This window comes from Dermochelys coriacea, chromosome 15 (genome assembly GCF_009764565.3).
Source record: "Dermochelys coriacea isolate rDerCor1 chromosome 15, rDerCor1.pri.v4, whole genome shotgun sequence".
Classification (NCBI taxonomy): domain Eukaryota; kingdom Metazoa; phylum Chordata; order Testudines; family Dermochelyidae; genus Dermochelys; species Dermochelys coriacea.
The window spans coordinates 5,456,185-5,482,388 of NC_050082.1; the positions used below are offsets into that span (position 1 = coordinate 5,456,185).

Sequence of the window (26,204 nt, forward strand, 5' to 3'; positions counted from 1 at the left end):
ACAACATATTGTTGTTAATATTAATTATGTGGGGTATATGTTGACCTTTAACCTTTTTAGTGAAGACTGAAGCAAAATAGGTATTAAACACCTCAGCTGTCTTCATGTCATTAGTTATTAGCTCTCCTTCCCTGCTATGTAGAGGACCTACACTTTCCTTTTGTCTTTCTCCTGCTCCTAATGTATTTAAAGGGAGAAAGAAGTCCAGGAGAGCTGGCTGTATTTTAAAGAATCCTTATTGAGGTTACAGGGACAAACCATCCCGATGTGTAGAAAGACTAGTAAATATGGCAGGCGACCAGCTTGGCTTCGCAGTGAAATCCTTGCTGATCTTAAACACAAAAAAGAAGCTTACAAGAAGTGGGAGATTGGACAAATGACCAGGGAAGAGTATAAAAATATTGCTCAGGCATGCAGGAGTGAAATCAGGAAGGCCAAATCACACTTGGAGTTGCAGCTAGCAAGAGATGTTAAGAGTAACAAGAAGGGTTTCTTCAAGTATGTTAGCAACAAGAAGAAAGTCAAGGAAAGTGTGGGCCCCTTACTGAATGAGGGAGGCAACCTGGTGACAGAGGATGTGGAAAAAGCTAATGCACTCAATGCTTTTTTTGCCTCTGTCTTCACGAACAAGGTCAGCTCCCAGACTACTGCACTGGGCAGCACAGCATGGGGAGGAGGTGACCAGCCCTCTGTGGAGAAAGAAATGGTTTGGGACTATTTAGAAAAGCTGGACGAGCACAAGTCCATGGGGCCGGATGCGCTGCATCCGAGAGTGCTAATGGAGTTGGCGGATGTGATTGCAGAGCCATTGGCCATTACCTTTGAAAACTCATGGCGATCGGGGGAAGTCCTGGACGACTGGAAAAAGGCTAATGTAGTGCCCATCTTTAAAAAAGGGAAGAAGGAGGATCCTGGGAACTACAGGCCAGTCAGCCTCACGTCAATCCCTGGAAAAATCATGGAGCAGGTCCTCAAGGAATCAATTCTGAAGCACTTAGAAGGGAGGAAAGTGATCAGGAACAGTCAGCATGGATTCACCAAGGGCAAGTCATGCCTGATTAATCTAATTGCCTTCTATGATGAGATAACTGGCTCTGTGGATGAGGGGAAAGCAGTGGACGTGTTATTCTTTGACTTTAGCAAAGCTTTTGACACGGTCTCCCACAGTATTCTTGCCAGCAAGTTAAAGAAGTATGAGCTGGATGAATGGACTATAAGGTGGATAGAAAGCTGGCTAGATTGTCAGGCTCAATGGGTAGTGATCAATGGCTCCATGTCTAGTTGGCAGCCGGTATCAAGTGGAGTGCCCCAAGGGTTGGTCCTGGGGCCAGTTTTGCTCAATATCTTCAGTAATGATCTGGAGGATAGGGTGGATTGCCCCCTCAGCAAGTTTGCAGATGACACTAAACTGGGAGGAGAGGTAGATACACTGGAGGGTAGGGATAGGATACAGAGGGCCCTAGACAAATTAGAGGATTGGTCCAGAAGAAATCTGATGCGGTTCAACAAGGACAAGTGCAGAGTCCTGCACTTAGGACGGAAGAATCCCATGCACCGCTACAGACTAGGGACCGAATGGCTAGGCAGCAGTTCTGCAGAAAAGGACCTAGGGGTTACAGTGCACAAGAAGCTGGATCTGAGTCAACAGTGTGCCCTTGTTGCCAAGAAGGCCAATGGCATTTTGGGCTGTATAAGTAGGGGCATTGCCAGCAGATCGAGGGACGTGATCATTCCCCACTATTTGACATTGGTGAGGCCTCATCTGGAGTACTGTGTCCAGTTTTGGGCCCCACACTACAAGAAGGATTTGAAAAAATTGGAAAATGTCCAGCGGAGGGCAACAAAAATGATTAGGGGACTGGAACACATGACTTATGAGGAGAGTCTGAGGGAACTGGGATTGTTTAGTCTGCGGAAAAGAAGAATGAGGGGGGATTTGATAGCTGCTTTCAACTACCCAAAAGGGGGTTCCAAAGAGGATGGATCTAGACTGTTCTCAGTGGTAGCAGATGACAGAATGAGGAGTATTGGTCTCAAGTTGCTTTGGGGGAGGTTTAAGTTGGATATTAGGAAAACCTTTTTCACTAGGAGGGTGGTGAAGCACCGGAATGCGTTACCTAGGGAGGTGGTGGAATCTCCTTCCTTAGAAGTTTTTAAGGTCAGGCTTGACAAAGCCCTGGCTGGGATGATTTAGTTGGGGGTTAGCTCTGAGCAGGGGGTTGGACTAGATGACCTCCTGAGGTCCCTTCCAACCCTGATATTCTATGATTCTATGAAAGAACCCCTTCTTCTTACCTTTTATGTCCTTTGCAGGTGTCGCTCATTTTGTGTCTTTGTCTTTCTGATTTTGTCCCTACATACTTGTGCTGTTCTTTTCTCCTTTGCAATTCATCCATGGTTCCAGTTTTTGTAGGATTCCTTTTAGATTTTCAGGTTATTAAAGAGCTCGTGATGGAGCCATATTGACCTCTTACTATTCTTCCTATCCTTCTTTTGTATTGGGATAGTTTGCAGTTCTGCCTTTAGTATTGTCTCCTTGAGAAACTGCCAGCTCTTCCAAACTTCTTTATCCCATAGATTCTCTTCCCATTGGACCTTACCTACCAGTTCTCTGAGTTTGTTAATTGGCTTTTTTGAAGTCCGTTGTTCTTATTCTGCTGCTCTCACTCCTTCCTTTCCTTAGAATCACCTTCATGTTTGCAACCAATTCCTCTCTGTTGGTCAGAATCAAGTGTAAAATGGCTGTCCCCCTTGTTACGTCCTCCACTTTCTGAGATATTCTAAAATATTGTCCCCAATGCATTCCAAGCACTTACTGGAAATGTTATGTTTTGCCATATTACTTTTCAAATGGATATCTGGGTAGTTAAAGTCCACCATTACTACCAGGTTCTTGTGTTTTGGATATTGTTATTTGTTCTAGAAATGCCTCATCCACCTCTTCTTCCAGATTTGGGGGTCTAGAGCTAACCCCTCCCATGACATCACCCCAATGTTTCCCCGCTTTTATCTTTACCCAGATACTGTCAACTGGTCTTCCTCTCACGTCCTTCTGGACCTCAGAACATATGTATATATTCTTGACATATAATGCAGTACCACCCCCCTTTTTCCTTGCCTGTCCTTCTTGAAGTTATACCCCTCTATACCAATATCCTAATTATGAGATTTATCCTACCATGTCTTTGTGACACCAGTTATGTCATAATTAGCTTATGTACCCATACGTCTAGTTCTTTCTGTTATCCCCCATACTACTTGCATTTTTGTATAGCAGAAATATATGATGTTGAGAAGATTCCCTCACTGATTCCCCTCTTGATGTTCCTATGAGCCTCTTGTAATTTTCCATGTCCCCTTCCCGCTGCTCCAACATTTAGCTCTCTCTTTTGTCACCTGTCCCCTTTGAAAGTAATTTACAAAACAGCTCAGTAGTTTGGCAAGTTTGTGTGTGAAGATGCTCTTCCCCTTTTTTGGTCAGGGGAATGATTAAACAATTAGGAAACTTGCCTTATAGTGATAGACTCAAGGAGCAAAATCTATTTAGCTTAACAAAGAGAAGGTTAAGGGGTGACTTGACCACAGTCTATAATTACCTGCATGGGGAACAAATATTTAATAATGGGCTCTTCAATCCAGCAGCTAAAAGTCTAACACAATCCAATGGCTGGAAACTGAAGCTAGACAAATTCAGACTGGAAATAAGGCATATATTTTAACCCATTGGAACAATTTACCAAGGTCATGGTAGAGTCTCCATTATTGATGATTTTTAAATCAAGACTGGATGTTTTTCTAAAAGATCTGCTCTAAATAGGCTCGCCAGATAGCAAGTGTGAAAAATCAGGATGGAGGTGGAGGGTAATAGGAAAAAGCCCCAAATATCAGGACTGTCCCTATAAAATCAGGACATCTGGTCACCCTTGCTCTAGGCTTATTGTGGAGACATTCTCTGGCCTGTATTATACAGGAGGTCAGACTAGATGATCACAATGGGTGCCTTGGAATCTATGCCAGGAGAGCCAGTGCTGATTTTGCTTTAGATTGGAGCAAGTCCAACCCGGGTGGAACCTAAAATTCAAAAATTTGGAGGTAATTTTTTTTTCAAATTTTTTTAAAAGGGTGGGTTTGTTTTTACTTATTTGAAATTTGATACTCAAAAAAGTAATCTGAAATTTCCAGTTTTGAAATATTTATTTTGAGAGTTTTGTTTACCCCCCAACCCCATGCCACCATTGTGAACATACTGTCTCTCCCTTTTTCCCCCTCTGCTTTTCCCTTTCTTTGCCTTCCTTTTTTCCATTTTCCCACTGGAAAAGGGGGCAAAGGGGAGAAACAACAAACTGAGAAACCAAAAGAATCCTGGAAAGGTTCTCTCCTTCCCTGCTAAAACTGGCCCAGGAAGTGCTTTTCATTCAATCTAGCTGCGTGAATGACTTGCGTGTCTTGTGCTCACCCCCTTGAGTGAGTTCTGTTGTGCAGTGCAACTCTATCGCTCAGGCTGCTGTCTACCCAGTAAGCAAAAAACTGGGGCAAGGTTAGAATTTAACGCTTTTCCTAGAGATTTTGTTTTTCACAGCAAATGATCAGTCTCATGTGTAAGCCTTACGTACTGCACAGATGAGTGTTGTGACCATTTGTCTTGCTTACCCAGCTCACTGCATCTCCAGCAGCACCTGTAGTGAAATCACTTGTTTGTTTCAACTCTTCATTTTCCAGAATCCCCTTCAGTGATTGATGGAACTGGTAATTTGAGGGAAATTTGCTGTCTGACTAATCACTGTCTGCTTCACCACTTTGCTTTGCTTCCTCAAAACCACACAGCTGTGATTAACTCTGGACAGCCAGGTCGCCAGTGCTAAGTGCCTCTTGTAGACCTTTTTTAAACAGAGTTGTGTATGTGTCTCCCTCCAAGGGTCTTATCAATCAGATTGGGATATTTACTACTAAACTGAGAAATAGAAGCCAGGATAGAAATAATCTCTCCTTGTCATCACGGCAGCTGCCAGAGATCAGGGGCAAGCTGATGTACTGCCTCCAACCCCAGTGGAGGTTTGTGGGCCATTGTCTCCTCCTGAAGTAGGGGATAGGGGCTGGTGGGAAGTTGCTGAAGGCCTGGTACAGATCAGTGGGTGCACATGCACGCACACCTATGCTGCAGCTTCGCAATTCTGATTCTCTTGATGTTTGAGGTGTGTGGTCCGGTCTTGGGGCTGGGGCTAAGATGCTCATGGCTTCCCAGATGTCCTGCTGGGGCCTGCATTCCCTTGTGTCCTGTGGAAACCATGCTAGCAGTGGGGGAGAGCTGTGCTTACGCTTCCAAGGAGGGCTTTGATGGCTTCCTTAGGGAGCTGGAAAGCAGCTCTGTGATTGGCCGACTGAGTCCAGCAGGGGGCACTGGAGCATCCCTTTTACAAATTGCACCATGTGGTTCCAACCCTGGCTGCGGAAGGTCAAGGCCAGAGTCACGTGTCTGACACATGGCTCCTGGCAGGGAGGGCTTTGCGAGGTGCCAGATGTTTGCTGACTCAGCGGTGCTGTCCAGCCTTTTGCCGCTGCTTCTTTTTTCAGTGGAAGGAAAGGGGAAAGCAGTGGTGGTTTTGTGCCAATGCCCCCTGCAGTGTCACCCATCCCTAGGGTCCAGGCCCCAAAATCATGAGAGTGACTTAAAAATTGGATGATTTTAAAACATTCTTTTGGTTTGTTTATTTGTCTTCTGATCTTCTGGTCTTAAGCCTGGAGGATTCACATTTCCTAGCTTTCTTCTTGACCCCCAAATACTAGAAGTGTGCTTTCTGTAAGTGGAAACTGAGCGTCTCCCATAATCACCTGACTACAGAAGCTGGGGCTTTAGCAAAACACCAGCTATGACGACAATCCTGTTAACAACATGAGAGTTGGTGACGCTGCCAGAGTCTTGTAGGGAAGCGCGTTGGGCTCAGTCAGACATGCTCCTCCTGGTGTAGTCGCATTGTGGGGGCCCCATCTCCCTAGTTTACTCAGACAGCTGCAGGCTGCTCAGGGAGGCATGGGACACAGCGTTCACAAGCCAGGGGGTTTGTGTGCACACACTGCAGAGACTTGGTCTGTGTCATAAAGCCACAAGGAACAAAAGTCTCTCCTAGTTGTATAGTTCCAGGCTACACTCACTTTCATGTGATGGGGTGAAAGCAGCTTAGCCAGATTTTCCCCTTCACCTCTAGTGCACAGAGACGGCTGGGTCCTTTTTCACCTTTCACTATGCTGATGGCTGGAAAGCAGGGAGGTATCATGTGCTGGGTGGAGTTCAGTGCTGCTGACCCTTCCACACCAACATATGCTCTGTTTATGAGGGAAGAGCTAGTTTTCTTGCCACTGTGCAGACTCACCTGGGATCTGACCCTCCTGGGCTGGGTTTTCTTTGACATTACCCCCCGGAGTGTAGGCCCTTCTAATTATAAAAGCATCTTAGACCTGTGTTTCCAGTTATGCCGAGCTGATGTTCTGTGCGCTTGTGTCACATAGAGGACTCTGGTAGCTGAACGAACACCCTGACTCCATAAGAGCCATTCCATCCAGAAGGCTTTGTCAGCAGTTTAAACCCCTGCAGATGGGTTAAATATAACTTTGGTCAGAAGTTACTCATTGCCCCGGCTTACAGATTAACTTCAGAAACGGACTTGGCTTCACTTTGCTCAGGATAGAAAACTTTGTGGTAACTTTCCCAAACAGCATGTGGGAATTTCTCTGTAGGGCACCCGGTGATGTCAGTGAGGAGTAAACCTGTATTTACTGCTGACACTAACATTAAAGAAATACCAGTAATTACAAGAGGGGAAGCGAGCCGAAGAACAGCTGGAGACTGTTCCACTATCACGATCCCCCTGGAACTGAAAAGCAGAAACATAGGTAAAGGGTGACGTTAAGGTTACTGCAGGGCTCCCTCAGCCTCGCCCGTTGAAACAGTTCCACTGTGTATAAATAATGAGAGAGTCCTTGGAGCAGGGGGACTAGACCCGGGGTCTCCCAACTCCCACACGGTGCCATAACCAACAGGCTACAGTCATTTGCTCTCTGGTCTGGTGAATGTTTAAGTATAGAGTGAAACAGTTTCAACAGGCAAGATGGGGGCAGACCTACATCAGCCTATCCCATGGCCCACTGGCTAGAGCTGAGAGACCTTTCTCCCCTCAGAGAGAGGGGGGAGTCCCAGGTAACCTCTGTAACCACTAGGTACCACTCCTCCTCTGGTCCCTCCGTGTGAAGTAACTCGTTCTCCCCAGAAATGCCTTTGGCGCCTGCCTCCAGGAAAGGGGGCCTGGCTGTGATTGCTATAGTGGGAGGCACTTCATGGCAGCCCATACTTAGGCGCCAGTCTCTGTGCGGGGCAGGGCTTAGCACACACCCCGCCCATTGACTAGTTTTGGCAGCTCTCTGCCTCGCCTGCTGGCTTTTGTGACTCGCAGTCTGAGGCGCCTGCTTCTCCCCATTCATGGTATAGGAGCCTAGGGACTGAATTCAGGCATTGTGACGCCTTCTGAGGTCCCTGCCAACCCTGAGATTCTAGGACAAGAAGCCATGGGTTTAAATTGCAGCAAGGGAGGTTGAGGTTGGGATCCCATTAGCAGAATGGCTAATTGGAGCTGGCACTTTGGCCTCACTGTGGCCCCAATTGAGCAATCACCAAACCAAGTTCAAAGGCAGAAGTATGCTGAGAATGGGTTGACTTGTCCCATTGACTTCAATGGGATTTCTTATATGTTTAATTGTATGGCTGGAGGCAGAACTAAGGGGAGGCATTGGCCATCTCAACAGATGATAAAGCCAACACTGGGTCTCCCCACCAGATTTTATCAGCCAAGGAGCCCTAGGTCCAGCCCACATGTTGTGGCCCCAGCTCCCTGAATACCCCAGAGCTTTAGTGAGCACTCCAGGAACTTGGACATACAGAAACTGAACATTCACAATGAAGGATCAGGCGAGGCATTTCCAGCAGAGATAGGGAAGTATTAATACCATTGTACAAAGCACTGGTAAGACCTCACCTGAAATACTCTTTACATCTCTGGTCACCTGTGTTCAAGAATGATGAATTCAAACTGGAACAGGTGCAGAGAAGAGCTACTAGGATGATGAAGGGAGTGGAGGGCCTGGGTTACGAGAGGAGACTGGAAGAGCTTTGTTTTTATTTAGCCTAGCAAAATGAAGGCTGAGAAGGGACCTGACTGCTCCCTGTAAATACGTCAGGAGGATAAACACCAGGAGGAGAGAAGAGCTATTGAAGTTAAGGACAGTGTTGGCACAAGAACAAACGGCGATAAACCAGCCAGGGACAAATTCAAGCTGGAAATTAGAAGAAGGTTTCTCACCATCAGAGAGGTGAGGATCTGGAACAGCCCCCAATAGAAGTTGTGGGGCAAAAATCTTACTTGATTTAAGCGAGACCTGGACAAATTTATGAGTGGGATTGTATCATGGGGTTGCTTGTGATGGTGGGGGGCATGGCTCAGCAGCCCTGGGGCTCGCTTCCAGTACATGCCTTATTATGTTCCTAAAGCTCATGCTTCAGGGTTTCAGCTGGCAACCAGCAGGGTCCAGGAAGGGATTCTGCCTCCCCCCACCCCCGCAATGTAATCTGGGTTTGTTGTCTTCTATTTCTTTCCTCTGAAGCAGCGGTTCTCAACCTATTCCATTGTGGGCTGCATACGCAGGTCTCTGTGTGTTATGTGGGCCACATCCACACAACATATATGCTACCTGTATATCTACAAAAAAAATCATGTTTCGTGTTTGTTCTATGACAGCACTACGATTCAGATTGATCCGGTACCTTTTGTTTCAACACTGGCAAATGTCTGTGGCGCAGCTGGGCTGAGCGTCTGGAAAGCGCAGCTGTGGAGCCTGGGAGCCCAGCTGGGGACTTCCCTCCAACCCCTCCCTAGACTGTCCCTCCCAGCCCCGCAGGGACTATTCCCCCAGCATCCAGGAACCCCCAACACTGGACTGGCTCATATGTCTGCCCTGCAGAGACAGGGTGCCTTGTCCAGGGCAGAATGCCTCTACCCCAGGATTGCCCTCTCTGGCAGCCAGCCCCCCACCTAGAGTCTGTCCCCCATGCACCAGCTGCACCTCCCTCCACAGCCCCCTGCACATACCTCCCTGCGTCCCCCACATCCCAGCCCCCTGTGCCCCCCTTGGCCCTAGTCCCCTGTACCCCCTTCTCCACATCTACTGGTCTCCTACCTTAGCTGCACATCACTCAGCTGTGATGCCCCCTGCTGGGGGGCTGGTGACGCATAGAGTGAGGCAGGGATCTGCGTGAGCTCCATTCTCTCAGCACATTCGGTCATAATCAGCAGTGGCAGTAACCAGCACATTCATACATTTGCAGGGGATGAATAAACTGTGAGCTGTTCAGACCCCAGTGAGGAGAGATGAGGAGCCCAGTGGGACCATCGAGAATGGAGAGGAATAACAAAGTGGGATTAGTTCTGGAGACATGTGAACAATCTCCCATGAAACACATGGGTGGGAGCAGCAAGCAGCAAGCAGGGAGTTGCAGACAGGGCTCGTGTGATTTGGGGCTGCACAATGCGGTGGGGGTTGGCTGTGTGAGACTCTGGCAGTTGGTTACCCAAACAATCCTGAAGGCTGGAAGAAGCTCAGAAGAAAGCAAGGAAGAACCAAAAAACTGGTGATTTGTGAGGGGAGATTAAACAGCGAGTTCCTACGGGGCAGGATACCACTCAGCAGGTACCATCGCTGAGGGCACAGTGGGGGCATACAGGGTGCTCTGAGAGGGTCAGCCTATAATAGTAAGAGAGGAGAGTGAGAAAGGGAAAGTTTAGGCCAAATCCCAGAGCACACTTTGTATCATCAGCATGGATCCTAGAAATCTGTTTGCCTCAGAAAAACAAAGAATTTGCATTTTTACAGAGAATCTTTAGTTTCTACCTTTTGTGAAAAAATAAATACATATATTAACTATTAACCAAATTTTAATGAAAGTACCAGTGTCACTTATTCAATGTGCACAACCTCCCCCTCTTGTGATTGATTTTTGAATGCCCGTTCAATTTACATGGTTAAACAGACTCCAATAAACTGTTTCCGGGGTATAGAGGTTACTCAATGGCATATAGGGGGTTCGTGTTTTAATGCATATCAAATTTCACTTCATCCTCCAGGACAAACTCAGAAAGTGAGTTATGTTAATATAAAAGCAATTTTCACTTTATTTTTTGTGCATTTAAAATAAATTTCTGAAAACATAGAATACAGACGTAGAAGTATTTGGAATCCGGAAGAAACACAAACTGCAATTCTATTAATTTTATTTTATTATAATGATTGGTGGCACTGGTAGGCTTCAAACTTGATTAAAAATTGTAACTATATCAATAAAACATTGTGTTCAGCTGATACTGTATATATTGTGGCTAGGAAAAGTAATGTTCAGCATTTCATTTTCATCATGGAAAAACAGATTTTTATGTTTTTTTTTTTTATCTGAGAATTTTGGTTTTTTTATCACGGAAAACTAGGATCCCCGGTCATCATAACCTGGCCTCCTGCGGGACATGATGGCATCCCAGTGCAAACAGGCAGGACCAAGCATTGGGAAACACCCTGAGTGACCATGCACCCCCAAGCCCTGCAGAGTGATGCATTTTCTCTTATTTCTGGCTCATTGCCCACTCTGCCCTTCCAGCACCAGCGACTGGTCTAGGAGAGCCCTAGCCCAGGAGGGCCCCATCATCTCCCGCTAGAGGGAGGCACATGGTCGCTGCAGGCTGGAGTGGCAATGGAATCTACCTTCCAATGCCCCAGCTCCAGCCCTCAAGTGTCTGCTCCTTCCCAGGGCATATGGTGTCCTGGCTTCTGGGACAGCATGGGTAGCCTTGGGTGCTCTGGGTGCTGATGGCATCATGGACTGCTATAGGAAGTGTGGGGCCAGAGCCCAGCTTCTGGCAGATAAATGCCAGATGTTAAGGCCTGTTGGGTTGTGGACTATGGCCTTGGCCCATCCCGGCGATTGTGGCAGGAGCTGGGATCTCAGTCCAGGCCTGTATCCCCATTCTTCATTTACCCTGGGCCATTCCTTCACTGGCCCCTAGGGTGGATGCCACAGAAGTTACCAGGGCTTTCCCATCTGTAACCTCCATGGCTGTGGCCCTTTGCTCCCCTGCCCCAGGCTGCTGGCAGATGCTTGTGTGTCTGGCCGGTGGTGACTATACAGCTCCTCCCTCTGTCCCTTTCAGCCAGCAGCTCAAGCCTGGAATGGAGAGTGGGGGAATGGCTGGGGCTCCTGGGACATGTCTCGTGTTGCTTGAGCCACCAGAATATGACAGTTTCCTCCCAGCACAGCTCCACCCCCAGTTGGAGATCCAGGGCAGGTGTTGCAGCTCCAGGGGCCCTGGGATCTGAATCCACAGAGAGGGCTGTGGGGAGCCCAGTGGGGGGCTCAGAACCGCTGATGTGGGACTCTCTCTCTTCTCTCCAGCTGTAACCTGACATGCCCAGCTGGTCAGTATGGAGTCAACTGCGCGAAGTCCTGCAGCTGCCATGATGACACATGTGACCCCCTGACTGGAGCCTGCCACATGGGTGAGTGCAGTAGTTGCGTCTGGGTGTGGAGTTGGATGGGGAGGGGGGCAGGGCCCCTTTCTGCTATATTATCTAGAAAATAGGAGCTGTGGGGATGGGGCTTTCAGCTATCCTGGTCTTCTCTCCCCTGGCACTCCAGCCCCCCTTACCCACTGCACCCAATCCTGTTGCTAAGAGGAGCCAGGCCCACTTGCCCCACACATAATTGAGATGCTCCCCAATTCTTCCTACATCTGCTATCCAGGAGAGTGCCCCCTCTCTCCCCCCGCACTGGTTGGCTTGGATCAGGTAGGTTCTCCCAGCACCAGATGAGCACTGCATGTGCATCTTAGAGCCACAGCCTGACCTCCGGCACCCTTCTTGTACGGGGCCTTCAGTCTCTCTCCTGTGCAGACGTCAGGGCTCATCGTCCGGGTTCCATAACCAGAGGATGGCCACTGTGTCAAGGGAGGCTAGACATTGTAGGCCGCTCTCCAGATGTCAGGTTGGGCACCCTTCCATCATGTGATTTATATGTTTGCAACGCTGCCCCACTGTCACCATGTGGGGAGGAAACCAGGACAAGCTGGTGCTTGGGTGCTGAGGCTCTGGTCGAGCCAGAGAGGCACCTGTTGAGCCTGATCCAGGATCTGCAATCAGGCGGACAAGGCAGCAGGGTAAATTCTTGAATGCATTTAGTGTGTTAGACTTGCTTTCCCACTGATGGTCCGACTCTGTTAGGACCAGCAGCAGTGAAGATGTTGTTATCAGCCCAGGCTGCTGGGGTGCGTGCAGTGACCATAGCAATAGGATGTTTTCATGTAGGGAACAGTCTAATTACATTGTGTATGAACAGTATGGATTAAGCCTGGCTTTGCAGCAACTTCTCCCCAGTTGTTCCACCATTGTCCAGAGATCTCAAGCCACAGCTCTCTGTTGTTCTGATCCTGGGCACACTATCAGACATGCACAGAGCTCTGCTGATGTCCCTCAATCCCGACCTGCAGCCCTCCTGCTAAGCCAGTTCTATTCCCTCCCACACACACAACTCTTCAATACCTCTCAGTCCTAGCCCTGGCTCTGCTGTGATTGAAATGACCAATCATGCCAGACTCTGGTGGTATTGTAACATGAACTCAGACCAATGGGGTTTCGTCCTCGCAAGGCAAGGAAGTGGTGTTTTACTGACATGTGTTTAACAGCGGAGCTATGGGACATGCTGCCGAGTGGTCAGTGCAGGTGTGGACCCGATGCGGTGAGCCCTGCTTTGATCCACAACTAGTGGGCATGATGCTGACTGCGCCATGTCTGTGTCTGGCTGGCTGGCAGAATTGTGTCACCTGACCTGCCTGTTACAAATCAGCTTTAAACCCTATTTAATTGTCTAGTGAAGGGGTGATCAGAAGTGAATACCAAGTGCAGCTCAGCCTGGCAATTCATATACCCCTCTCCTGCACCATGGAGATAGCAGCTCTATTTGCTGTCTCCCGCTGGGGACTCCGTTCGGCCCAGTGGTTGCACAGACCATCCCATCTGGAATTTGCACAGAGCAGTTCCTTGCACAGGGAGGGGCGGGAGGGGAAGCTGGAGAATCCTCATTTTGGTCACCTGGGCCCTCTGGCTCCAGCTCCCTGCTCTGATCTGCTTTTCTGTCTTCCTCAAGCCCCATATGGGAGTCCTTTTGGAGCCTGAAAGAAGCCACAGTTGGACTGAGCCCTGCTGGGCCGGAAGGCTCTAGATCTCACTTTTGCTCAGGCACGGGGACCCCCAGAGAATGATGAGAGATGCCATGCTGCAAAGGGTAGTGACCAAGAAGCCTGGCTGAGCTGCCTTGCAAGCAACCCTGGGACAAGAGATCAAGATGGCCCTGGGTTGAGCAGGATCAGAACCCAGTCTGAACACTGGCAGAGAGAAGTGCTGGAGCAGGAGCAGTGCACCATTACGCACAGAGTGTCAGGGATCTGCTAGCCCGAGGGGTTGAGATACATTCTGCCTCCCCTGCACCAGTTGCTGGGAGATTCCTCTCTTTCTGCATAGCCCCAGCCCCAATGTAAGGGCCATGACTGGAGAATTGCTGCTCTCCGGCTCTTCTCTGCAACTGGAAAGGCCCCTTGGGAGCCAAGAGTGGAACTGGCTCCAGGCTGGCTCCACTTTCATTCTCCTTCCTCCCCAGCAGGGTCCACACAAAGTGAGGTGAGGCCTTCCCCAGGAATCAGGCACACCACATCACAGCCAAGCCCAGTAGCAGCCACTAGATAGGAGAATATTCAGTGGGGTTAGGAAGTGAAATGCATGGAACGCTCCAGCTGAAATCCTGCAGGGCCAGGAAATTCCAGTTCGTACAGTACAGACAGCAACACCAGCCTCACTGCACTGTGGGAACACTGCTCATTCCTGCGTCTCTGGTTACACAGATGGTTTAAAATTATTCATCTTCCTGTGGGACCCATGAAATGTGCCAGATGCTTTCTCTTCAATGCCACCCTGTCTCCTTTCTCCCTTTCATCTCGAAGCTCATTGGACCTGCTGTCTGCAACTGCTGATTGGAGTTCCTCTCCTCCAATGCCACCTTAGACCCTTTCCAATCCAGCATCCTCCCTCTGTACACCACTGAAACAGCTCTCACCAGAATGTCCTCTCCCTGGCCAAGCCCAGAGCCTGTGCTCCATCCCCCTCAACCTGCCAGCCACTTTCTGTGCCTTCAACCCTGCTGTTCTTCTTGGAATGGTGCACACTTTGGGTTCTGAGTCTCTTTGCTCTCCCAGGTCCCCTCCTCCCTTTCTCATCACTCTGTCAATGTTTCAGATGGAGGAGCCTCTTCTTACCTGATCCTCTTCTTTTACAGAGGGTCCCCCAGAGCTCTTCATTGTCGCCTCCCCTTCTCCCTTTAACCTTCTCTGCACAGTCTCATTCAAAAACACATGTTGACTATTGTCCTTCCACTGACAACCCCCAAATCTTAGGGGCAGCCCTATGAACTCTCAGGGAAGACTGGGTAGGAGCAGGGAGGTGACATATAGTTTAGATGAGACCATGACTGAACACCACATCCAGTTCTGGTATCAAAATTCAAAAATATGTTGACAAAATGCAGAGGATTCAGAGATGAGCCACAAGAATGATTCAAGATCTGGAAAACCTGCCTTATAGTGAGAGATGCAAGGAGATCACTGTACATACATTAATAAAGAGCAGGTTAAGAGGTGACTTATCACAGTCTACAAGTGCCTATAGGGAAAAGATTTCTGATAGTAGATGGCTCTAAATCCACAGCTCCAGAGAACTTTCATCCAAGAGTTTTATAAGAGCTGGCTGAGGAGTGTGCTGTACCATTAATGTTGATTTTCAAAAGTCTTGGAATAGTGGAGATGTTTCAGAAGACTGGAAGAAAGTGAATGGTATGCTAATTTCTAAAAAGGTAAATGACCCATATAATTATAGGCTTGTCAGCCTGACATCAATCCTGGGCAAAATAATGGAGCAGCTGCCACAGAACTCGATTAATAACTAAAGGGGAGTAATGTAAATAATGCCAATCAGCATGGGTTTATGGAAAATAGATGCTGTCGGGGATAATGGATCTTGAACACTGGTACACAGGGCTCTTAAGAGCCAATAAGTTCTGATCTGTCACTTTGTGTCCTCTTAATGACCCCCAGAACTACAAGCCCAGCACTGATGGAGAACTCCAGTTCTGGGATCTGATTGGTGGAACTTCTGCAGTCTCAATTAGTCCCCTGCTCTATTTAAATCAAGCAGAGGAACAGGAAGTTGTCTGTACAATGAGGTTTCTCCTATTTAGGATGCCCCCACACCCCGAGCTACCTGCTTCTATTGCCTGACTCTGGTCTCTTGGTAACATGACCCTGCCTGTCTCATGACATCTGATTCTCTATCTACCCTCTGGCATGTCTTGGACTCTGATCTCCTGGTGTATACTTAGCCTGGCCCTGATTCATGTGGCTTCCACCAGCTCAGACCACCCACATGTTGGTCGTGCCACAAGCTAACTTGAGATTTTCTTTGGATGAGATTACAGCTTTGGTTGAAATAGTGTTGACGTAATATATTTAGGCTTCTGTAAGGTGTTTGACTCGATGCTACATGACATTTTAATTAAAAAGCTAGAGCGATATAAAATTAATATGGCACGCATTAAATGGATTAAAAACCGGCTACTTGTTAGGTCTCAAAATGTTACTGCAAATGGGGAATTGTCGTTGAACGGATGTGTTTCCATTGGAGTGCCACAAGGATCAGTTCTTGCCCCTACACTATTTAGCATCTTTATCATTGCTCTGGAAGAAAACTTAAAATCCTCATGGATAAAGTTTGCAGATGATACAAACTGTGGGAGAGGTAAATAACAAAAAGGATAGGTCACTGATTCAGAGCACTATGGATCAATTGGTAAACTGTGTGCAAGCAAACAATATGCATTTTAATATGGATAAATGTAAATGTATACATGTAGGAACAAAGAACATAGGCCACACATACAGGATGAGGGATTCTAGCCTGGGAAGCAGTTACTCTGAAAAACATTTGGGGGATGGATCGGGTGGTTAATCAGCTGAACATGAGCTCCCAATGGACGCTGTGGTCAAAAGAGCTAACGCGATCCTAGGATGTATAAACAGGGGGATCTCCATTAGGAGTAGAGAAGTTATTTTACCTCTCTGTTTGGTACTGTGGGACCCCTGCTGGAATACCACAGCCAGGTTGGGTGCCCACAATCCAAAAAGGCTGTTGATAATTGGAGAGGATCCTGAGAAGAGGCCCAAGAATGATTAAAGGACTAGAAAACCTGCCTTAAAGTGATTGAACTTTTTGATCAACTTGAGTTTATCTATTTAGCTTAACAAAGAGATGGCTCGGGGTGATTTGATCACAGTCTGTCATTATCTACATGGGGAACAAATATTTAATAATGGGCTCTTCAATCTAGCAGAGAAAGGTCTAACATAATCCAGTGGCTGCAAGTTGAAGCTAGACAAATTCAGAATGGAAATAGGTTGTTCATTATTAACAGTGACAGTGATTAACCATTGGAACCATTTACCAAGGGTTGTGGTGGATTCTCCATCATTGACAATTTTTCAATCAAGATTGGATGTTTTTTCTAAAAGCTCTGTTCTATGAATTATTGTGGGGCAGGTCTCTGGCCTGTGTGATACAGGAGGTCAGACGAGATGATTGTATGGGATCCTTCTGGACTTGGAATCTATGAACAATCTGTGTGACAAAGGCAGAACAAGATCTAATTGGTGGGAGCTACAGCTAGAGAATTTCAGACTAGAAATAAGGGACACATTTTTAACAGTGAGGATAATTAACCACTGAACAACTCACCTAGGGTGTGGTGGATTCTCTGTTACTTGGAATCTTTAACACTGGGATTCTCAAAGGGACATAAAGGCCTGAATTACAATGGGTATTGGGCATCTAACTTTCTGAGAATCCTTTGAAAATCCCAGTCAAAATCAAGATTGGGTGCCTCTTTCTAAGAGATCTGCTCTGGCAGATCCCTGGGTGCAGAAATTCTCTGGCCTGTGTTATAGCAGAGGTCAGACTAGATGATCACAATGGTGCCCTTGGGTTTAAAATGTATTAATTGTGCATTTTTGCCAATTTGCCCCACTCACATCCAGTCAAACTGGTGCTGGCTCATTGCTTTGGCCATGTCACTCCTCTTTTTACATCCCTCGGGTTGGTTCCACTGTATCAAACACGAACTGCTGGGCTTCACTTTTAGGGCCCTTCATGGCTGTCCCCACCTACCTATCATCTCTCAGATGCTATTGATGCTGACTCTGCTTCGCCAATGACACCAACCCCAGGGCTCACTGTGGGGCAGAGGGGCAGCCCCGGGGCTTACCATGGGGCAGAGGTGCAGCTCAGGAACTGTCACCCCCCAAAGGGGAGATTTGGGGAGAGATTTTATCATGTTCTCTTCACTGAGCACCAAGGTGCTCAGCCTCATCGAGACACATGGGACTGACACACTCCCTGCCCCTAATGATCTAAACAGCAACCTGACGTGGCCAGTCAGCGCGCTCAGGACTCTGCTTGGTGGGGACACAAGCGATTGGACTCAGTGAGGGCGTCTGAGCCGCCTGTGTTGAGGCGTTTGGTGGGGAGGGGCAGGAAACGGGAGGTGCCTTCCCTCCCTCTCTCCCCACTCCGACTAGCCAGCCCGTAGGCTCTGGGACAGGCTGGGATGGGCGACTGGCTCTCCACCCGTCCCCAGGGTAGCGTGTTAATGGAGTGCCTTGGGTGTCTTTTCAGAGGCCAATCAGCGGATGGGGGTGATTGCAGCGGGGGCCCTGCTGGCTTTGCTGCTCATCCTGCTCCTCTCTCTGCTCTGCTGCTGCTGTGTCTGCCGCAAGAAGGAGGAAGCTCAGGGGTAAGTGTCTGTGCCTTTGCCTCATCAGCGAGAGCCCAGTGCACGGCCTTCCTGGAGCGGCTGCCGTCCATCCCGGAGCTGCCGGGCTCCTTGCCGTTGGCCTTAGGCACTGACCACCCCACTAGGTCCCGCAGCTCTGATTGCTGGGGGAGGGTCTGGTCCCATGTGGTTCCATGGGACATGCTGCGGGGGCCCTCCACTGGGGCTGGGGGAAACAGCCACTGAACCTATCCAAGGGAGCAACATGTTCTTTTCAAATGGAATCTGCCACGGCATTTTTCAGCTTTTGGATGGAAAAATTTGGGGGGAAAAATTTAAAATTTCCTTCAAGTTTTGGAAACCATCCATAGCCTGAGAACTCCCCTCTCCTGGGAGACACTATCCTAGAATCTCCCCTCTTCCCCCCAGGAGGCTATCCTAGAATAATCTCCCCCCAGGAGAGAGAGCCTAGAATTTCCTCTCCCCCACCCCTGCCCTCTCCCAGCACCCTCCAGCTCAGACTGGCAAAGGTCATGCACTCCTTACAAACTGAGCAGCAGCCAGCTTCGGGGATGGCTTGAGGTATGTCTACTCTGGAGCTGGAGGTGCCATTCCCTGCAGTGTAGCTGTGGCAGAGCTAGCAGTGGGAGGGGCAAGCTGTCCTGTACATACCAAGGGTCTTAGACAGGATCGCACCTGGCCAGCTAGCCCCCCCCACCCCCCCCGCTGCTCATCCAGGTGCAGCTATCCTCTGCTTTTAGGGCTGGCTTGGTCAGGAAAGAGGTGGCCTAATTGGAGAGATTCCAGAAGAGAGTGACAAAAACATTCAAATGTTTACGCAGGTGGAAAGGTTAAAAAAGGAGCATGTTTAGTAGTGAAAGAAGAAGGAGGAGAAGGACCTTGGAGTATTGGTTGATCACAGGATGACTATGAGCTGCCAATGTGATATCACCGTGAAAAAAACTAATGCGGTCTTGGGATGCATTAGGCGAGGTATTTCCAGTAGAGATAAGGAGGTTTTAGTACTGTTATACAAGGCACTGGTGAGACCTCACCTGGAATATGGGGTGCAGTTCTGGTCTCCCAGAACATCCTTTAGAAAGGATGAATTCAAACTGGAACAGATACAGAGAAGGGCTACTAGGATGATCCAAGGAATGGAAAACCTGTCTTATGAAAGGAGACTCAAGGAGCTTGGCTTGTTTAGCCTAACCAAAAGAAGGTTGAGGGGAGATATGATTGCTCTCTATAAATATATCAGAGGGATAAATACCGGAGAGGGAGAGGAATTATTTAAGCTCAGTACCAATGTGGACACAAGAACAAATGGATATAAACTGGTCATCGGGAAGTTTAGACTTGAAATTAGACGAAGGTTTCTAACCATCAGAGGAGTGAAGTTTTGGAATAGCCTTCCAAGGGAAGCAGTGGGGGCAAAAGACCTATCTGGCTTTAAGATTCAACTCAATAAGTTTATGGAGGAGATGGTATGATGGGGTAATATGATTTTGGCAATTAATTGATCTTTAAATATTCATGGTAAATAGGCCCAATGGCCTGTGATGGGATGTTAGATGGGGTGGGATCTGAGTTACTACAGAGAATTCTTTCCTGGGTATCTGACTGGTGAATCTTGCCCATATACTCAGGGTTTAGCTGATCGCCATATTTGGGGTCAGGAAGGAATTTTCCTCCAGGGCAAATTGGAAGAGGCCCTGGGGGTTTTTCGCCTTCCTCAGTAGCATGGGGCACGGGTCACTTGCTGGAGGATTCTCTGCACCTTGAAGTCTTTAAACCATGATTTGAGGACTTCAATAGCTCAGACATAGGTGAGAGGTTTATCGCAGGAATGGGTGGGTGAGATTCTGTGGCCTGCGTTGTGCAGGAGGTCAGACTAGATGATCATAATGGTCCCTTCTGACCTTAATATCTATGAATCTAAGAAGACTGATGTGGGGAGGCTGACAACAGTCTTCAAACACGTTAAGGGCTGCTATAAAGAGGATGATGATTGATTGTTGTCTGTCCCCTGACGGCAGGACAAGAAGTAATGGACTTCATCTGCAGCGAGGGAGATTTAGGTTCGATATTAGGAAATCTTGTCTAACTAAAAGGATAGTTCAGCTCTGGAGCAGGTTCCCAAGAGAGGGTGTGGAATTCCGTCATTGGAGGTTTTTAAGACTAGGTTGGACAAACACCTGTCAGGGATGGTCTAGCGTTATTTGGTCCTGCCTCAGCCCTTGTTGCCTCTGTGTCCCTGGGGAGCAGCTTCTGGGCCAGCTGTACTCATGGCCCCATTAGCAAGCACCCCGATCCCTCTCCTTGTGCAGCAGGCCTGGGCCCCACAGTGCCAAGCTCTGACAGGCAAGTTTAAATCCCCACCCTGAATGTCACCTCCCTGCAGGGTCAGCATTTATCTTGCTGCCTGAAAAGGAAAAGTGGCAAAGAGCCAGTCCTGCTGGAGTGCAATCTGGGAGCCTGCCCAGCCACCATGTCCTCACTGCTATACTGAGGTACCTGTGCCCCTGAGTGGGGGGCAGGTCCTGAGCCCCCTGCTCTACTGCCCGGCCCCTGGGATCTCCAGGGGAAAACGCTGCACTCAGCATGGCCGTAGCAATGCTGTGTGCACATGACCTCAGCCTCTGCTCCTGCCACCATCCCCTGGATGGCTCATAGACCTTTCCAGCACAGGCCCAGCCATGCACTGTGTGGTGCCAGTCAGTCTCTTGCCACTGACCCCAAGGGGAAGCCTGTCCCCCTCATGCCTGCAGGAGCTCAATGGATATTCCAGCCACTGAGGTTGGTGGGTTCAGCACTCAGGTCAGGCTCTGTCAGAGGTCACGCTGCAACCACAGCCCCGTGTGCCTGTGTTATCCTTCAGTCTCTAATCACAGCTCTTAGCTCAATTTCTCATTTTATTTACACAGTAGATCATCGAGCAATTCTTACTGCCACTCTGGATACACATGTAGCACCCACCCTGGGCGTGTGCTGCTCAGCGTACACCAGACAGGCAGAAACATGGGAGAAACAGCATGTGTCCGACTGTTAAAGAGCATGTTCAGAAATGGACGGTCTTATGGTCAAAGCGCAGCACTGGGGATCAGGGGTTGCGGGGGCTAAGCCTGGGCTCAGCACCGACTCTGTTAACTTAGACGGGTCTCATCCAGTGGTGTAATGGTTATAAAAAAAAAAAAGTAGGTAAATGAACCTAAACTAAACTCCACTTTCCAAGAAAGAGAAGTGGATAAACTGTTTACCCTGGTCTATGCTACTGGTCTCATCGCTGCTCTGTGTCTCAGCATCGCCATCTGCAGACTGGGGGGAAGTCCCTGCAGGGACATGATACAGCCCCATGCAATAGTGGTTGTAAAGTGCTTTGAGATCCTCCCTCTACAAGTGCTCTCAGCCTCTGGCTCATGCCCCTAGGCCAAGAGGCATTTGGGGGCAGGAAGAGAAAAATGCAGCATTGCCAACAGAAGGAAGGTCCCTTTAACCAGACCAAGGTGTTCCCCGACATGTTTGGAAATGGTACCTTGCCCATCATCCAAGGAACCAAGGAGGTGAGTGTGCCCTTGCCTTAGATCTCCCACAAAGCAGCCATCTGTAGAGGGCACAGAACCCGATCAATGAGAAATCTACGTGATGGGGACTGCACTGCATGATTGCCAAATGCTGGGAGATCAATCAAGTGGCCCATTCACACAGGGAGAAGAGAGCTGGCATAGGAGCTCGTTAATCTGGTGGACAAGGCAGAACGGGCTCCGACGGCTGGGAGCTAACGCTAGGCAAATTCAGAGTAGAAACACGGCACCGATTTTTAACATTGAGGGGAAGTAGCCATTGGAACAATTTACCCAAGGACATGGGGGATTGTATATAACTGGAACCCCTTCAGTCAGGACTGGGGGTCTCTTTCTAAAGATCTGCTCTGGTTCAACTAGAGGTTATTGGGCTAGACGCAGGAATCCCTGGGTGGTTTCTCTGCCTTGTAAACCTAGGAGGTCAGACTAGATCGGGATGGGCACTTCTGGCTTTGGAATCTGTGAATCCATAACAAAAATCCAACTTGAATGGGAGCACTTTTGCTCAGCCAGGACTCTAGCCCCCTCACCCCTCCTCCTCATTCCATTCTGCTCAGACGGGTCTCTCGCCACCCCTACCTCTCTCCTCCCCTCTGCTGCTCAGCCAGGGCCCCCACTTGGTGCACTCCCACCCATTTCTACAGTAATGCTAGTTAAAATCAATGTAAAATGTTTCACAGCAGGGGAGTGCATTTTCCCTCATTCTCTGCAATGAGTGAACTACTTTTGCAGACATTTTCCAAACATTTTTGACCTCAGACACAGACTGAGCCTGGAAATTTCAACCAAAAAGGTGAAGATTTCTGAAAACTCTGGGTAATTGCAAACAGGTTTTTAGTAATGGCCACTCTTAGCAGCCTTCAATCCCCTGGCTTGGGCCCAACCCCCAGGGCTTTGCCATCTGCCAGTGCAGCCGTCCTTTAGTGCAAGGTGACGGGGGGGCGGGGGGTGCAGCCACCTCTGGGCAGAAAGTCCATCTAACAATGCACTGCCTGGGAGTCAGGGAAGCACTGCCAAGCGGAAGCTCAGGGAAATGTAGATAGGAAGAACGTAGTTACCGCCATAGAATTTGGACAAGACACCAGGGTCAAACTCATGCTGTTACAAGGGCCATGAAATCTTTGATGTCCACAAGGGATCAGGTCTGAACCTCCCCAGCCGGCATAGCATCAGAGTGACGCTGATGTGGAGAAAAGTGTACGACCTGCGGAGTAACCGGTCCCATTACGCTCTCAGCTTCCCCAGGGCTTCCCGACCAAGTACTGGCCTCCTGACTTGATAGCTGCCCTAATGCCACCCACGTGGGCAGATGTGCTCCGCCTTGGGCAGCTAGCCCAAGCACTGCTCATGCGTCTACTGCCAAACTGCTCTTTTCTCCCCCAGCCGGGAATCACACCTGCCGGCTGCTATGCCCAGATGGTGACTGCAAGGCTGCGTGAAAGTGAAAAGGAAACAGACGCCACTGGGACTGGGACCAAACAGCTCACTGAGAGAAAAATTAAAAGAGGGTCAAAATGTCTGGCTGTTTGGGGGAAATGGACATGTTGCATAGCTCAGTAGAGGACTGGCCCACTTGTAGCGAGAGACTGCAATGGCTTATATGTGACGACAGGACATGGGCAGTCATGCCTAATGGCTAGAACAGGAATCATGCCTGGTGGTTGCAGCAGGAGTTCAGAGCCAGGAACTAAAGTCAAGGGTCAGAGCTGGAGTCAGGAACCAGAGTCAAGCCGGGGTCAGAGCTGGAGCCAGGAGGAAGCAGGGCTGGAACAGAGTGGAGCAGGACAGGAATGAGGCTGGAGCAAGGCTAGGAACAAGGCAGGCACAGGAGCAATCGCAGCTGCAGGGTTAAGTGATGAGCAGCCAGCAACCTGCTGCTGCTGAGTTCAGAAGCAGGCCTGCTGGTTCCCTCCTGCCAATGAAGCAGGCTGGTCAATCAGACTGTCCTACCACAGCCCAGCTGGCTAGTCCTCAGGCTCAGCTAAAGAATCTCATTCCTGACGGTATCCTCTTCTCAAGGAGTCCTTCAAAGGGCCCTCTGCCCAGGCTTCTCTGGATGAACTCAGTGGAGGTCCCACAGTAGATCTGGTCTGTGGATATTCTCTGCTGGCTCCCATCATTGGGACCATTGCATTCCCAATCCACTAAGTAATGAAGCTTACCTTGCCCTCTCTGGAAGTCCAGAATTTGTTGGACTAGGTATTCCTTTTGTCCTGGTACTGTTATGGGTGGCAGTGGCGTGTGGACCAACCAGGAAATGGGTTTTGTACATAAGGTTTTAGGAGGGAGAGGTGGAATACTGGGTGGGTTTTCATTGACTCCAGGAGCTGCAGTTTGAATGTCACTAGGTTGATTTTCTCCAAGATCTTGAATGGACCTATGTATTGGCAGTCTAACTTGGCTGACAGTCATATTGACCTGAGGATTCTGGTTGACAGCCAGACCCTTTCCCGGGTGGCCCTGACTGGCATAGCACTTGTAGGTCTCTGGCAGCTTCCAGCTGCTCCCTGAGCTCCTGCTGATTAGTGACTAGATCTGCCACTGCAGGGACCAAGGAAACTATGGGTAATGCTGGGTGGAAACGTGGGTGGAAGTCAAAGTTGGTGTAGAACAGGCTGTGTTGGGTAGAGGTATGGCCCAACTTGTTATAAGCAAATTCTACGAAAGGCAGCAGAGAGACCCAGTCATCCTGTTGACAATTTAGGAAGCAACAGCGGTACTCGTAGCTGTGTTAGGCACCTGCAACCCAGGCAATCGCAGAAGGCCCCAAAGCAGCTGGAGAGCCCCCTGAAAGCACGGTCCAGTCCACGAGGACCTTCCGTTGGCCTGCTTGACAGCTGCTCCATCCTGCTCCCCAATGGGGGCTCTGATTGAAGGACAGCCCTGCTGCTTGGCTCTAGCTCTGCTCCTGGTGGCTCCAGCACCTGCACTCCCCTTCTCAGTCCCAGCTACAGCAGTTCCCATGCTGACCCGCCTCTGTGTGCCCCACCCAATCTCCCCACTGGGTGAGGGAAAGGACTGCCTAGCAGCCAGGGAGCACAGGGGCCAGAGCTAAGAGGAGCCCAGGGCCAGCTGGAGCCAGGTAGCAGGGCCACCTTTACAGCGGAGACCCCAGTGGGAACAAGAAGGAACAGCTGATTCCTGGTAGGCCAAACAAAAGGCCTTTGCCGGTGGCTATGGTACCTGTGCTCCCCTGCCAGATGGCCCCTTTCCCTCCCCTGCAGGGCATTCTCTGAGCCAGCAGGTGCCAGTGCTGGACTTGGGAAGGAGTGGGGGATGCTCAGAGGTGGGTCAGTGCAGGAAACTTGAAGTCCAGAACTGGGCAGGGGAGTGCAGGGGCTGGAGGAGCTGGGAGGTTGAGGTAGAGTCAGAGATGAGTAGCAGAGCTGCCTGGATATTGGAGCCCCCAGCTGGAGGCACAGAGAAAGGCTGGGCTCTAGGGGAAGTCACTCCCTGCTTCCCTGGGCATCTCCCAGCTCCACCACTACCCCCATCTTCCTCCCATTCCCAAGTAGGGGCCCCAGAATTGAGCTTTTCAGGGGGCACCTATGGGACAAATGCCAAAACTGGGAGGTACTGCTCCAGGATCTGATTTACCCATTCTGTCTGTCCATAATGTGTGGATGGTATGCTGATGAGATAAGAAGTGCTATGCTTAGGAACTTAAAAACTCATGTGCAATAAATCGCCTTGATCTGACACAATGGCAGGTGGAAGTCCATGGAGCCAGAAGACATGTTCTAGAAGAGGTGGACTGTCTCTGAGGTGGTTGGTACTGTGCAGGAAGGAACAAAAAGTGCCATCTTAATCAACCACTACTGAGAACAAGGCAGATCCATAGTGAAGTCCAGAGACACGGTGGACCAGGGCTAGGACAGGTTGGGCAGTGGCAGGAGAAGGCTGAGTGGCTTCACATGTGTGTTTCTGATTCAGGAGCAAAGGTCACAAAAGCTAATGTATTTCTTGACAGAGTGCTTACCCAGCCACCAGAAGGTCCATAAAACTAAACTCCATGTTTTAGTTTGGCAAAAGTGACCACTGAGAGGTGCATTGTGGCAAAGTTTCAGAACTTTGCGTCAAGGTAGACCATCAGGGACATAAATGTGTTCCCCATGGTAGAGGAAATCTAAGCCGGGCTGGGTATTTGCATTGTCCAAAGCCTGGTTGATCTGGGTAGCAAATGGGTCATGAGGCAGCCGGGACCAAATGATGATCATTAGGCTCTCTCCACTGTTCCACTGACAAAATGTGTTGGTTTAAGGACTCAGAAGAGGTTCTGTGTGAGATTTGATGTAATCATCTTTGAGGGACAAGGCATCCACCTTTCCATTTCTAGCACCTGGGCAGTAAGTCATGACAAATTCAAATTGGGCAAAAAATAGTGACCAACAGATCTGACGCCGATTTACATTTTGAGCCATACAGAAATATTCCAAGTGCTTGTGGTCAGTAGGGACCTGAACCAGGCTCCTTCCAGGAGGTGGCGCCATTCTTCAATGGTTGCCTTGATCACCAGTAGCTTCTTGTCCCAAATGTTGTAGTTCCTTTCTGCCAGGGTTAACTTTTGTGAATAAAAGGCAAGTGGGTGGAGCTGATTATGTGACCCATTTTTTGCTACAGTACTGCTCCAATGGTGAAATTTGATGTATTGGCCTCCAGAGTAAATGGCA

General features: G+C 49.0%; 1 protein-coding gene across 2 annotated transcripts in view; it reads left to right on the forward strand.

The window, feature by feature from the left end:
* SCARF2 (scavenger receptor class F member 2) overlaps positions 1 to 26,204 on the forward strand; it is a 94,494-nt gene that overhangs the window by 29,653 nt on the left and 38,637 nt on the right. For both annotated transcript variants that reach the window (XM_038372683.2, XM_038372684.2), the window contains exons 7-8: positions 11,483 to 11,586; positions 17,854 to 17,971. In XM_038372683.2, the coding sequence (XP_038228611.1) occupies positions 11,483 to 11,586; positions 17,854 to 17,971 (222 nt within the window). The remainder of the gene's footprint in view (positions 1 to 11,482; positions 11,587 to 17,853; positions 17,972 to 26,204) is intronic.